Source organism: Phodopus roborovskii, unplaced genomic scaffold (genome assembly GCF_943737965.1).
Source record: "Phodopus roborovskii unplaced genomic scaffold, PHOROB, whole genome shotgun sequence".
Classification (NCBI taxonomy): domain Eukaryota; kingdom Metazoa; phylum Chordata; class Mammalia; order Rodentia; family Cricetidae; genus Phodopus; species Phodopus roborovskii.
In genome coordinates, this window is record NW_026125281.1 from 29053592 (window position 1) to 29068817 (window position 15226).

The window sequence follows — 15226 nt, forward strand, 5'->3', positions numbered from 1 at the left end:
TTAGGTGACTCAGAGTTCTTGAGGGTACTGCTCAAGCTGTGGCTTATCTGTACCCCCTAGCTGTAACTAAAAGCCTGGAACTTTTATCCAGACTCCTGTTAGTTGATGGGCTCCATATTATAATCCAGGCTCATAGTCTACAGCTCACTTTCTCCTTAAGATCATAGATATTTGAAAGCCTTGCTGCTTCAGTAATGCTTTTAAATAGACCAAGCCATGCATGCGTGTTCGAGAGAATGTGCATGTGTTGCAGCATTTCTTGTCCTAGTGGGAAGAGCAGTCAACAAACCAGACTGACATTGTGAAAATACAAGTTCCAATGTTTGTATTTTAGATTTTCCACTTTACTTTAGAGAGCTTGGCTAGGTAGGTCCTACACGATCTAAAGACTACATGAATGAATGCAAAAAAAGGCGGGCAGACGAAGGGGTAAGAAAACACAGGTTTACTTCGCTACTATTATGCCAGCACACTAGCAAGCATATAACTTAACATTCTAAAGAAACACATGCAAGCTAGAAGGAGTCAAACTGGGATAAATATTTGTTTTATTGGTCTTTAAATTGAGGTATATTACTTGTAAAAGAACACATACCTTTGTTGTTTGCTTTGATAAGTTTTGACACACATCTGATATTTCAGTCATGCAACAGATCATCTCTACTATCCTACAAAATTTCATGACCTCTTTCAGTTATGTTTGCCTTCCACAGTCATAACCCATTAAATTTGTATCCTCACATTAATTTTTAAAATGAATTACATTGGTACTATTGTAGCCACACATTTCCATAAGTCTTCAAATGCTGTAAATGCTTGTTTACACACTATTTTTGCTTTTAGCATGATTCCACTGGATTGGATAATAGAAGTAACCTGATCTTTTGGAATACCTACTACTTAAAAATTCCCTGTAGAATCTGTAGATTTCACTGGTAGTTCATATTATCTCAGTCCTCTGAAGTTCAGGGGAACAGATGAGGAGACCAGTTGCCACAGTTATACGGAATCCATCAGCCTTTGGTGCCAAGACTGGCGTTTTCTTTTGCTTCATCCAAATTTCAATTTTCTTGTTTCTTCTCTGACATTTCATAGGTTACCCATTCCTTCCAGCCTCCAGCATAGTGCTGAGCACTGAAAACATACAAAATAGTGGTAGGTTTCATAACAGAACATTAGGGTGACTTTGTAGTAGCTACTCACCATACTGTCTAGATTCTGTCTCTCTAAACAATTGTTGGTCTTGAGTAGGTTGGAAAGACACATGCCCTTGGTCTCTATACTGCCTTTATTAACAGTATTTCCCCCTCCCTGTGGTAGTAGCCATTAAATCCAGGGACGTGTGCATGTGAGAAACATGGTTTACCACTGAATTATACCACCAGCTCCAAGACACTCTTTTCATTTCATTTGTTTGTTTGTTTTCTTGTTTTTGAGACAAGGTATCAATGTAGCTCTTATTGGCTTTGAATTTTTGTTACATATGTGTATAGGCATTTTATCTATGTCACAATCATGCCTGGTGTCCTAATAGAAGATAGCATTAGATCTCCCGGAAGTGGAGTTACAGACAGCTATGAGGTACCATGTGGATGCTAGAAAATAAACCTGAGTCCTCTGGAATTGCAGACAGTGCTCATAACCATTGTGTCATCTCTCCAGCCCTGCCCCCTCCCCAAAAGATTCTTTGCTTTGTTTGCTTGGTTTGGTTTTTTCAAGACAGGGTGTCTTTGTACAACAGTCCTGGCTGCTCTGAAACTCAATCTGTAGATCTGGACTCAGAGATCCACCTGCTTCCTGGGTATTAGATTCTTAAATAGATTAAGATGTTTATTTTTATTTTTGTTAGGATGGAGATTGAATCCATGGCCTTTTACATACTAGGCAATTATGCAACCACTGAGCTATAGCGCAAATGTCTATATAATATTGCAATCCACAGTGTGCAATCTAGTTTTTCCTTCATTGACACACCTGTTAAAACCCAGTGATAATGCCGTGTCCATAGCCTTCTTACTTCTTACTCCAGCGAAACAAGAAAACACTAGACTGTCAGATTTGGATGGCTTCACTTCATGGTACTTCTCTTTGAAGTCTCTTGGGTTCATCTGTAGAGCTTCCTTTACCTCATCCACTGGAAGACAATGTTAAAGCATTCAATTAATTTTGAATATAATCAGTTATTAAGCATATAAATGAATCTATTTAAAACACATTACTTACATGGTATGTTGATTGATCCAGGTATTTTTCCATGCTCAAGAATTTCCCATGCATCTCTAACATCAATTAACATAATATTTTTGGAGTTCAGTAGGTTTTTTAGTTCCCTGTAAGTTACATCCTTAGGAAGAGCAGAACAAAAATGTTGGCTACCTCCCCATACTGACTTCAAACCTATAAAAAAAAAATTTAGACAACTTTAAAGTGACATTGGCATTACCAGCTATAAGTAGGTTGTAGTTAGATGACATAACTGCTTTCCCCTTCTTATTTTAATAAATTCCAGATACAAGCCCTGAGTTCCTGGTTCCTGACTTGAAAGTTCATAGAACTCAGATTGGGAGATGATAATGAGGTTGACACTGGTACCCTAGACAGCTTTCGGTGCACTAATCACCAAAAGACTAAGCCATGAATAGAACTTGTTCGTGCCCAGTCTTCTGTGCAATGGAGTAAGGCTAGAAGATTGACTTAGCAGTCAACAGTGGTTACACATGACACTTCCATTCAAATTGTTTATCTATGGAGTCTGGAGATCTACTTGGTTAAGACATCCAAGCATTTCAAAGGTGGCACATCTGAGTTCCATGAAGATGGAAACATTTGTACTTAAGATTCCTCTTACTCTCACACCATGACTACTTCAGAAGGGTAGCAGATTATCCATCTTATTCTTTTTTCTTTCTTTTCTTTTTTTAGACAGGGTTTCTCTGCAGCTTTGGAGCCTCTCCTAGATCTGTGTATCTGTAAACCAGAGGCTGGCCTCAAACTCACAGAGATCCACTTGTCTCTGCCTCTCTAGCACTGCGATTAAAGGCACCACCGTCCAGCTTGTATTCTTTATTAAATCACTGAAAGTAAACTGTTAAAAAGTGCTAACCTGATTTTTGTTAGCAGGTTACTGATAATGGAGAAGGAGTCATGGGGCATCTTATTTATGTCCAGTTGGTCATAAATAAGGGAGCCGGGACTTGGGAGTCATGGCTAAACTGGAGACAGTTTTGTTAGAAAGCCCTTTTGGTGTCTTCGGTAACTGGGGTAGTTGGTTCAGAGTTAAATTCTAAGACTCAAATAAAGAATTAGCTTGGGTAGAAAAAACTATACATTTGGTGTCGGCAGCTGTTGGTGTGGGGAGGTAGCTCAGTAGTGAAGTGCTTGCTTGTGATATATAAGCCCCTGCTCAGCCCTGCCGTAACTGAGAGGTCAAAGGGCACAGAAAAGCATCTTCCAGTATGCACACATTCTGACTGAGCAACAGCAGGCAGCCTGTGTCCTTGTTCGGAATACTTGACAGTGGGCCTTCTGCCACTTCAGATTCTCCCAAAGCCCTTTAGCTGGCAAGACCTTAGGAACGTATCAACCATTTAATAATTGTTACCGGTTTAATTTGTTAATCCTATTCTTAAGTGACAATAGGAAGAACAATTCAACTACATTTCCCTTTGCAAATAAAGATAGTAATTTGTATGTCATACGGTTTCTGTTGTGACAGAACACTGTAACCAAAAGTAACTTGGTGAAGAAAGGGTTTGTTTCACCTTCCAGTTCATACCGGCACTGAAGGAAGCTGGGGTGTGAACTCGGGGCAGGAATCTGGAGGTGGGAACCTATGCAGAGGCTGTGGGGGAGTGCTGCATATTGTCTTGTTCTCCAAGGCTCGCTCAACCTGCTTCTTTTATGCCCCAGGGTTACCTGCCAGAGGTGGCACACCTACAGTGGATTGGCCCCTCCCACACCAATCTTTAATAAAGAAAATGCCCCTGACTTTGGTGTCACACTTGGGAGGCAGAGCCAGGCAGATCTCTGTGAGTTCTAAGCCAGCCTGGTCTACAAAGCAAATCCCAGGACAGCCAGGGATACATAGAGAAACTCCGTCTCAGAAAAAAAAAAAAAAAAAAAAAGTGTGTGTGGTGGGGAGATATAAAGATATGTGCTAAAAGTTTGTGTCTGGCCTGTAAAGCTTAGAGGTATTGATAATACCAAAAATTGGTCAAGGTCTGATGAAATGGATTCTCACACATTGTCATTAAGAACTCTTAAAGGGGGACTAGAGAGATGGCTCAATGATTAAGAGCACTTACTGCTCTTCCAGAGGACCTGGGTTTGATTCCAAGATTTGATAGTGGTTTCACAACTATCTGTTCGCTCAGTTCTGAGGGGTTCAGGACCATCTTTTCCCCTTTTCAGGCACCAGTGTGGACAAAATACCTGTACACATAAAATAATAAAATACATATAGGTTTTTCATTTTGTTTTTCAACTCGGGATTTCTCGGTGTAGCCGTGGCTGTCCTGGAACTCGCTCTGTAGACCAGGCTGGCCTCAAACTCACAGAGACTGCCTGCCTCTGCATACAGAGTGCTGGGATTAAAAGTGTGCACCACCACATAGCCTAGTTTTTGTTGTTATTGGTGGTGGTGGTGGTAGTAGGTTTTTTTGTCTGTTTGTTGTTGTTTTTTGAGACAAGGTCTCTCAACATAGCCCTGCCCATTTTGGACCAAGTTGACCTCAAACTCACAGAGATCTTCCTGTCTCTGCCTCCCAAGTGCTGGGATTGAAGATTTAAATAGAACTTTTAAAGGAATTAGCTGTAATAACATTTAAAGCATGTATAACCTTTTTGCCTCATGGCTTTACTTTTAGAAATCTGTCCTACAGGAGCATGTGTTGGGGTGACAGGACAGCTTTGTGGAGTTAGATCTCTTTTTCCACCTTTTCATGGGTTTCACGATCAAAAACCACCAGGCTGAGGTGGTAAGTGCCTTTACCTACCAAGATGGTCAGCCCCAGAATGAGATTTAAAACATTTTTTTTAACTTGTAAGGTTTTTTTTTTTTTTTCCTCCTGTGTATGTGTCTAACACATGTGTGCAGAGCCACATGTTTATCCCCTGGAGCTGGAGACAGAAGCGACCTGACATTGGTGACCAGAACTGAACTCAGGTCCTCTGAAGGTAAGCGCTCTTAACCTCTGAGCCATCTCTTCAGTCCAAGATTATGTTTATGTTGAAGGGACCAGACCCTCACCTAGGCCCCTGCTTTAGCAGTCATGACAGGGTACAGAAAAGACATGTAGGCCTTTGATTCAGCACATGTCCCAAAGAAACTCCAGGACAGATCCAACCCTCCCCTTACTTTCCAGGAGGCTTAGTTCCTGAAATCTATGTTTGGCCACAAAGAAACTCCAGGAGAGATCAAATCCTCCTCCAGAGTCTCCAGGATAGTTAGTTCCTGGGAACTATTGGTATCTATCTACAACAGGCCACCTGCAAAGAGACCGCTGAGACCACAGAAACGAGACAATGTTCCCATCTGCAGCCAACCATTGGAAAGCGTTGACAGACCAGTTGCCTCGCCAAAACATGATTTTGAAAAATTCCCCTAATTGTTCCCAAATGTCAACCAATTAGAAACTGGCCCATAATACCTCTCCCCACCTGCTGATGTAACCCTGCAGGTTTTTTTTTTTTCTTTAAAATTCTTAGCAGTAGACAAGAAACTGACCCTCTCTGGTGGCTGCTGTGTCAGTGAACTAGACAGGGTCCCTACCGTGGTAGGATTGAACAATAAACCTTGTGTTTACATCAGCGAGTCATTCCTTGGTGGTCTTTCTGGGGTCTCATGAACTTGACATAACAATATGTGTCTGTGTATACATTCGAGGAGGTTTCAGCGGGTACCCTCGGAAGTCAGAAGAGGGTGTCAGGTCTCTTGGAGCTGGAATTACCTGTGGAAGGGAGCTGCCCCAAGTGGATGCTGAGAACTAAACTCAGGATTTCTTAAGGAACAGTATGAACTCTTAACCACTGAGCCATTTCCATCCCTCAAAGTTAGACTTTGTTTGTTTGTTTGTTTGTTTTTCAAGATAGGGTTTCTGTCCTGAAACTCATTCCTGTAGACCAGGCTGGCCTCAAACTCAAAGAAATACACCTGCTTCTGCCTCCCAAGTGCTGGGATTAAAGGTGTATGCCACCACTGCCCAGCTTAATTTGATTTTTAAAAGGTTGGAATCAACTAATTAATATTAGAGACAGCAGGCTAAATTCACACATTTTCTATGTGTCATGTAAGAAACCGGAGAACGATGTTATCTCATAAATTGTGTTAAGCTTGGCTCTAGGGCTGTTTACCAACATGGAAAATGTACCCATAACAAGCAACTCTTGAAACTGTATCAAAGATAATTTGTTTTTCTTGTAACCATCAGGCTGACTTTTAACTTCCTATAATCCAGCTACACTCACTTGTGAGGTAAGCAGGTAATGAAGACAAGTTTCCTTGTCTTTCCATTCAGTGATCAAAACCTGTAGCAACAATGTATTTTTTTTTCTTTTTTTTAGTCTCACCTTCCCCAAGTCTTTTAATGGCATGAACCTACACAGCACACTATTGTTTGCAAGCATTAGGTGTTTTTGTATAGCATATCCTCCTACTTGTGAACTGATCACTTAGTCTAGTGTTTAACCAAAGAAACATTCATCTGTTCTTTCTTTTTTTTCATTTAATTGGCGCTGGCCTATAGTTTCAGAGGTGTAGTCCATTATCATGTCCAGAAGCTTGGTGGCATGCAGGCAAAGAAGGAGTTGAGAATTCTACAACTTGATTCACAGGCAGCAGAAGGAGACTGCATGTCACCCTGAGCATAGCTTGAACACATAAGACCTCAGAGCCCATCTCCAACAAGACCACACCTTCTCCAAAAAGGTCACATCTCCCAAAAGTGCCACTCCCTATGGGCCAAGCATTCAAACACATGAGTCCATGGGGCCATACCTATTTGGGGTTTTTTTGGTTTTGGGTGTTTTTTTTAATTATTATTTAAATTTGAAACAAGCTTGTTTTACATGTCAATCCCACATTCATCTGTTCTTACACTGACGAAAAAAATGAGTCTTAAGCTTTAGAATATATATATGTATATATGAATATATATGTTTATACAGATATTGGAGCATATATATGAAAAAATTCTCCTTTCTCAAGCCATGAGCTAAAATAAACCCTTTCTGAAATTGCTGGGCTTTTTGTTTGTTTGGTTGATTGGTTGGTTGGTTTTTGGTTTTTTTGAGACAGTTTCTCTGAATTACTTTGGAGCCTGTCCTGGAACTAGCTCTGTAGACCAGGCTGCCCTCAAACTCACGAAGATCCACCTGCCTCTTCCTCCTGAGTGCTGGAATTAAAGGTGTGTACCACCAACTCCCAGCCTGAAATTGCTTTTATCTGGTATTATGTTATAACATTGAGAAAACTAATGAATACATGCTGTAAACTTTAAATAAAATTAATGTATATACAGTGCAATCAATTCCTGCTTCTAAAAGAAATATGTGTCCTTCATTTCTACAGGGGACACTTACTCTCCTTTCATATCTATTTAATATTTCTTGCCATTCCCTTTAACAATTCTACTTCTAGGTACCCATTCTACTAAAATACTTGTTTGTATACATAGGGTAGTTTACACAAGGATGATCAAATATTTTTATAATAAAAACCTGAAACTAAAAATTTTTATTAGTGACTGATTAGTAACTGTAGTATACCCCCTCTATGAAAAAGCTAACTAGTATGTGAGTCAAAAATATAGAAGTATGCACACAATACACACATATAATACCAACTTTTATCTATAGCTAACCATAGAAAAGCTTAAAGTCATTGTCATCCATATCTGAAGAGTGGGATTCGAGTAGTTAAGGGAGATCTGTGACTGTATTGTTTTGTTTTGTTATTTTACATTATTTTAGTGAGAATATAATCTTGTACTATTTGTGTACCTTTTCAAATAAAAAATTACAGGCAGTGGTGGCACATGCCTTTAATCCTAGCATTGGAATTCGGAGGCAGAAGCAGGCGGATTTCTGTGAGTTCAAGGCTATCTTGGTCTACAAAGAGAGTTTGTGGACAGGCTCCAAACCTACACAGAAAAACCCTGTCTCCAAAACAAACTAAACAGTACACAAAAGAACCTTTATCTGGCACTGTGCTTAAGCCAAGATCTGAGGCTTTTTCCCTTCAGTCTCTGGATTGGGCTGCATACTTGTCTGTCTCCCCCTCACCCATCTGCAGATAAGTGGGAGCTGTATCCCCTCAGGGGGTATGGCAGATTTGGTTGTCTAGTAAGGCTATAGAGAGGTGAAAGAAAGCATTTGCACAGAAAATCCTTTCGGTAACAAAAGATGTTAAGAAAGGAGCAAGGAAGGCTAGCTTGCTGGGCCCATAGAGCTGCTTCTGTGGAAGAAAATAGGAGTTAATAAAATAATAACAATAATAACAAAAGAGGGGTGCAGGGGAGGAACTGAAACCTGAACTGAACTTTAGACCCAGCTAGGTCAACAGTGACGTTCTCTTCTGCTTCCAATTTGGCCAAATTAATGGGAGAGGGAGTACTTTCCTAATTCTACCCAGTTCTCTCTCTCTCTCTCTCTTTCTCTCCCTCCTTCCCTCCCTCCCTTCCCCTCTCCCTCTCCATCTCTGTCTCTCCATCTGCCTCTGTCTGTCTGTCTTTCGCTTTGTGTGTGTGTGTGTGTGTGTGTGTGTGTGTGTTTTATTAGGAAGGAGGGTTTCTGGTTCATGAACAGATGAGTTTTGTGCCCTGGTGGGTCGCAATGTAAGTTAAAGGGGTGGGTTTGTCATTAAGCCGCTCCGGAGCCTTTCTGCTGGCTGGCTCTATGTGTGGTGAATTGACCTTCATCACTCAAACTTGCACAATTCATTCTCATTATAAATAACCCTGATGCCAAGTTTACTCTGTCGCTGTGTTCATCAGCGCAACTCCAGGCTGGGAAAGCATGGGATCCCGAGGATAACAAGGAGTAAAAACTGTACATGGACACTGTATACCAAGAAGGGCGAGCTTCGCTTATATTAATAACTGCTCGTCTAAAGAAGAGAGAGCACGCTCAATGTCATTCCCCTCCCTGGCACCCGAAATCGGGTGGTTTTTGTTTCTCGGGGATCCAGCTCACCTCCCAACGCAGCCTCCACCGATCCTAGCGATCCTAGCGCCGCCCTGCATGAGGTCCCAAGCAACTGCCTTGCCAACATCACCACGGGCTCTCCGGACCTGGGTGCTGCCGACCACTTCCTCCTCCTCCTTCCTGGCTTCTCACCACCGGCGCTGTCCAGGCTCTTGAGCGCTCAACAGTCAACGCTGGCAGAACGCGGTACTGCCACAGTTAATATTTTACTGTAGGCATGTCTTTGGGGGACTCCTTAATTAGGTTCATTGATATAGGAAGACCCAGACCACTGTGAGTAGCACCAGTTCCTAGGCAGGGGGTCGTGAACTGTTTTAAGACTAGAGGAATGGAAGGGTTAAAGAGATCAGTGAGCAGGCAGGGGACAACTCAAGGTCGTTTTCTGAGTTTGCGGGCACACACACACACACACACACACACACACACACACAGACACTTGGCACTCACTCTCACACACACATACAAACATTCCACTACTTAAAAATGGCAACATCTGGGGGTACACAAGCAAATAAGCATCCACGAGTTCAGTTTTCTCTGCTCGTGACTGTGTGTATTGTTAGAAATAAGTGCAGGGTCCCAAAGGAAGGGACCGCCATTCCAGTCTTACTTTTGATAAAGAGTTGTGCTTGGAAAATCGAACACACAGGAAATGCACTTGGTTTTTATTCAAACTTAGGTGGTGACTATCTTTTCCCTTTGGCTGGGGTCTGATGTCACAATTTTAACTGAAACGAATTGGTGAATAGAAAATGAAAGACAACAGAGTCACTGCTCTAGGCCATCAAATTCCTGGAATGCAGTAGAGGACCTTTGTGTAAACAAAGATTTTACTGGGTGATGATGAGAATGAAAATATTTGAATAAAACCTGACAAGGGACGGAAGGAGTAAAAAAAGATTTGAATTCCTTGTCCTAAACACAAGTTTCGTAGTATTTGTTATGATAGCCCAAGGGGGAACCTTGGCGGATTCCATGGCAGGTAAGTGTGACCAGGGCAGAACATTCCAGGCAGATGGAGCTTAAGTGAGACATTTTCTTAGAAAGGGAGGGTGGGAAGAAAAAAAGAGAAGAGGTATGGGGTGTCCTTTGTTTTTTTTAAAGGGGTCCTTTGCACCTGCGTCCAGACTACAGCAATTATGGAACTCTGGGCTGACCATGGTACTCCCTGAGTGTATTATGCCAGGTGTCAGGGGCAGGCCAGCATAATGCCTGAGTCCTTACAGTATTGATACAAAAGTCTTATATTTGATATTTCTTACAGTAGGATATTTCTAGTTGTCTTGAGTTCTGCTACCTTGACGTCCAGACATGACGGACTTCTTTTCTCCTCTAAATTGCTTGTTGTTGGGATATTTTATCACAGTAACAGAAATGAAATTGTAACAGGGCCCTAGACCTCAGAGGGCTTAGCACAACTGACTCCATGATAGAAATATCATTCGGGCTGTGAAACTCAGCACAGGCTGTAAAAACTGCACACCTGCCAAAACTAAACAAAGACCTAGTCCATCAAAGTCCATAGTTCTTGGAAATGAACTTTGCTAAGTATACAACCCATTGTTATGTTACCATAACTGTTTTCTCAGAACTAACCTTGTCTTTTGGCTTCTGTAGTTCTGCTTCTGGCTAACTGTTCTTGTTAACGGAAGTATGGACATGGTGGCTTTTGTCTAAATGCCAGACTTGGGAAAATGATTTCTTGGAGGACAGCCAGTAGTCATAGTACTTTATCAATTCTAAGAATTTAAATAGAGAGATTAACTGGAGAATACTTAATTTTTTATTAAGAAAGGAATCTAAATTTTCATTTTAAAATTTATCCCTTCTACCTTTAATTCTAAATTGAGTCTTAAAATATGATACTTTATTTATTTATTGATTGATTGATTGATTATTTTGGGAGGGGATTCAAGACAGGGTTTTCCTGTGTAGCTTTGGCTGTTCTGGAACTCACTCTGTAGACCAGGCTGGCCTGGAACTTACAGAGTTCTGCCTTCCTCTGCCTTCCGAGCGCTGGGATTTAAGGCCTAGGCCACCATCACCCAGCTTAAAACAGGGTACTTTAAAGAGGGCCTATCCCTTCTTTGAAAAAGTGTATCTTAGTAGGTTCTCCTCTCCTTCACCCCCACCCTCAGGTCCCCCCTTTGTAAATGCACAGCCCTGCTTTCTTTCCCTCCTTCATGTCACATGTGTCCTCTGTACTCCACTTCCTCGACTCCTCAGAATCCATCTTTACCGTCTCTTGGTCTCTTTTGGTTTTTCAGGCTCTGCCTACATTACACTCATTACACAGGCTAGGCTTTGCAAATGAAAGTGAAGGTATGGTTTATGTGTTTCCAAGTTTGAGTCACCCTGCTTAATGTTATACTTTCCAGATCCATATTTTCTGTAAAATGTATAGTTTGTTTTCCTTTATAGCTGGATACAATTCCTTTGTGCATATGAATCACATTTTCGTTATACATTCATCTGTTGATGGGCAGCTAGGCTAATTCCATCACTTCGCTTTTAGAATACACCAGCAGTAAACATGGTTGTGCAGGTGTCTCTGTAGTGGGGTATTCAGACTTTGGACAGATGTTAAGGAGTGAGATAGATGGGTCATATGATAGCTCTAATTGTAATTTTTCACTGATTTCCATAATAGCTATACTAGCTTGCCTCTCTACCAGTCATATTTACCAGAATTTGTCATCAGATTTCTTGATTAGATCCACTGTCTCTGGAGTGAAGCATCCCTAGCCAAGGAAATGCAAATTAAAAGGTATTTAATAAGTATGTGTAGTTTCCTACTAGCATATTGATAATTTTGCTAAGTATACAACCCATTGTTATGTTACCATAACTGTTTTCTCAGAATTTAAACCTACAGTTCTAATGTGTAATTGTTGCTTTTGTACATCTATAAAAAAAAAAAAAAAGAATAAAAGAAAGGACCTATTCCTGTTGCAACTTAGGATGCAAATATTTTAGATTTGCTCTTTTACCTATCTTTTTCACATTCTATTTCAAATTCAATATTAACATACTAAATTTTATTCATACATGCCCCGACCAGCGGGGCCTAGTTATTCGTGGGTCGAGGTGGGCTAGAACCTGAAAATAATGGGAGAGAAAGAAGGAAAGAAACCAAACAATGTTTGTCAAGGTCTAACTTTATTAGGCACAAAGAGGAGTTTTTAAAGCAAAGCAGGGTAGAAATGGGGAGGGGTAGCTGTGCTGACTCTGGGGCTCTGGTAATGTGCCAGGCCATAAACATCAGACCGTAAATGTCTGCTTATCTCAGTTCCTGGTGTCTGGTTCTTCTCAGTTCCTGGGTTGAGTGGAACAGACTGCTTTTTTAGCAGTTTTCTGTTTTACCAAGATAAGGCTCAATTAGAGTTTTTAGGTATAAGTAATTTTGCAAGAGAATGTGACTCAAGGCCAGCTCCCAACACAGACAATTTTGACTTTGAAATTATATCACAACAGAACTGTTCTTACTGATGGAGTGTTTTCACCCTGGAAGAAAATCTCCTAAAAGATAATTCTGTATTCCCATACCTAGCACTTTGACAAGTATGTTTGTATCCCACTGTATTTGAATGCATGGCTCCTATAAGCACAATGTAAACGAATAGCTAGCCCTTTCGACAATTTTCCCCATAGAAATGAAATAAAAATTTTAAGGTAACAGTCAGCATTGGGCGCTGAACTACAATCTTTTAGTTTCAATCTCAGCACCTTCTCCATTAGGCCACAACTTGTCCTTTGTGAAAGGCTGAGACTTCTAGGTCCCATCAACCAGTGCTTACAACAAAATAATTTCAAACCAGCTATTTTTACTCGAAAGCAAGGTTGTACATCACTGTAACAGATGATCAGACTCTGAAGAATTACAGTTGTGATTGTCTAGTTCGGAAGTGAGAACCGCATGAAAAAAAAAAACTTCATATACAGTAAATTCCCAGAAGGGTGATGGGACACCCTTTGGGGAGGCCGTCCCAAAAGGTGAAACAAGGTCCTGTGGCTGGCATTGTACCAGCAGGTAGCAGGGAGTCACCTGCATATTACACCACCACCCACTCGACCTCCTCCCTGCAGGAAGGACGGCTGGGATCAGAGCCTGGGCTCAAAGCCCCGCCCCCGGGCTACCCTGAGCACCAGGCCCCGCCCTCGCCCCACCCAGCAACCAGACCCCGCCCTCACCCCACCCAGGACGCCAGGCCCCGCCTTCTCCGGATGCCTGCTGCGCAGGCGTAGACGCTCCTGTGTGTGGAAGCTGCGGCCCGGCGGGCGGGGTGAGTCGGGGCCCAGGCTTTGGGGTCACTGCAACCCTGTGTCCTCGCTGTGTCTTCGCTGGGGCGGCGAGGCCTCCTTCTAGGTGGAGCAGTCGAGAAGGAGAGGTTTCCCGCGTCACATGCCCAGGGGCGTCCCCCGGACAGCCACCCGGCGGGGCCGGGGAGGGAGCCAGGCCGAGTGCAGTTTTCTCGGTGACCCGGGACCTCTCGTCCCTGCAGCGCTTCCCACTCTTCCAGCTTGGGGTGCGTCAGTGGCCTGAGGAAGAGAGCCTAGCCACGGCTTTCTGGCAACACCGAGTGTTAGGTTAGGGGTAGGTCCTACCCGAGTCCCCTCCTGGCTCGCGGACACTTTACCTCCATCCAGTTTCAAGTGTCAGATGAGGATGATGATAGTGATGATCGTGAACTGTCTCGGAGTAGTTGGGAGAAGGTTTCTTGAGTATTTTGAGCGCCGGTATTTCCTCTTCTCATGCTGGGGAATAGCAGCCCAAGGCTTAAAAGGACAGTATTCGGACGTGGGATGCTTGTAGCCAGTGAAAAGGAAAAATATTAAATATACTAGCCGTACGTTGTGTGCTAGAGAAAATGCCGGCGGACTGGTAATGTTTAAGTTAAAAACTGAAGCTCGGCAGGTAAAGGCTGTGGCTCCTTCTCCAGGACCCACGTGGTGAAAGACACACACAAACACGTGCACATCCTTACCCACAAAATACGTAAATTAAAAAAAGCTGTAACACTTGATGTTTAGAAAACCTCACGGGGAGCTGGGAAGCCAGAACACATTTGTGGTGAAGAGTTAACAATCTTGCCTGAGGCTCCTGTTCTTTGTGGGTATGCCGGCAACTTTGACCCGTGTTTGGCACCTGAGCTCAGGGGGAACCCATTAGAGACATCATTCACTGCTTGTTCCTGTGAGCGGCCTGCACACTACAGAGGAGTTTTTGGAAGTTATGGAAAAGTGCCCCCGTGCATTCTAACCAGGTTGTGTGTTCATTCAAACGCTCCGTGAAATGTCCACGAGTACAGCCTATAACAGTGGGCTGATTCCTCAGTGCTAGGAGAGTCTTGGAGAGTTCCAGACAGTTTTGATAATGGAAAGTTAGTGGATGCAGGATTGTAAATGTCGAGGGGTAGAAAGAGCAGATTGGTCATCGCAGATTGGTCATCTCGTTGTGGGAGGTGGGAGAACTGGAGGTTAAGGAGATTGAAAAGGGTTTGAAATGGCTGAGTATCCAGTGCATAGAATTGTCCAAAGAGAGGTATGGCAGATAAGGGCAGGCCCAGGATGCTTTCTTTTTTTTAAGATTTAATTGTGCATAGTATTCTGTCTGTATGTATGCCTACACACCAGACGAGGGCACCAGATCTCATTATAGATGGTTGTGATCCACCATGTGGTTGCTGGGGATTGAACTCAGGACCGCTGGAAGATTAGCCAATGCTCTTAACCTCTGCACCATCTCTCCAGCCCCCAGGAAGCTTTCTTTCATCTAGAACTGACTTCTGCTAAATGGTTTGTTTACTTATCTGAAGTTAAATGTGACCATGTGCTTTTCTTTAGTCAGCTAATAGGTGCCTTGGGCAAGGCTTTAAGAAGCAGCTCTGCATTGGAAGCTTTCCCCCTTAACCCCATTGTGCTGTAGGTGTGGAAATATTTGCTGAGGTGTGTTAGCAAGGACACCTGCATATACCACCCCTCACATAAGCTTTTTAAAGAAGTCATGGGAAAGCAGTGTTAAAAA

At 42.5% G+C, this 15226-nt stretch overlaps 1 protein-coding gene across 1 annotated transcript; it reads right to left on the reverse strand.

Annotated features, from left to right (window-relative positions):
* Positions 1–533: 533 nt before the first annotated feature.
* Tstd3 (thiosulfate sulfurtransferase like domain containing 3) lies at positions 534–9291 on the reverse strand. The gene is made up of 4 exons (XM_051199925.1): positions 9190–9291; positions 2224–2397; positions 1975–2134; positions 534–1134 (listed from the first exon to the last, which is right to left on the reverse strand). The coding sequence occupies exons 1-4, from the start codon at positions 9266–9268 to the stop codon at positions 1062–1064; spliced, it is 486 nt and encodes a 161-aa protein (XP_051055882.1). The 5' UTR covers positions 9269–9291; the 3' UTR covers positions 534–1061.
* Positions 9292–15226: the final 5935 nt, after the last annotated feature.

Bases quoted from the DNA above. Each gene is read 5' to 3' on its own strand.
- Tstd3 (XM_051199925.1), bottom strand. From the start codon at position 9,268: ATGTTGGCAAGGCAGTTGCTTGGGACCTCATGCAGGGCGGCGCTAGGA. The intron at 2,398-9,189 runs GTGAGCTGGATC...TTTTTTTTATAG, and splicing joins GGTGGAGGCTGCGTTGGGAG to GTTTGAAGTCAGTATGGGGA. The intron at 1,135-1,974 runs GTGTGTCAATGA...GTATGTTTTCAG, and splicing joins TTATCACTGGGTTTTAACAG to TGCTCAGCACTATGCTGGAG.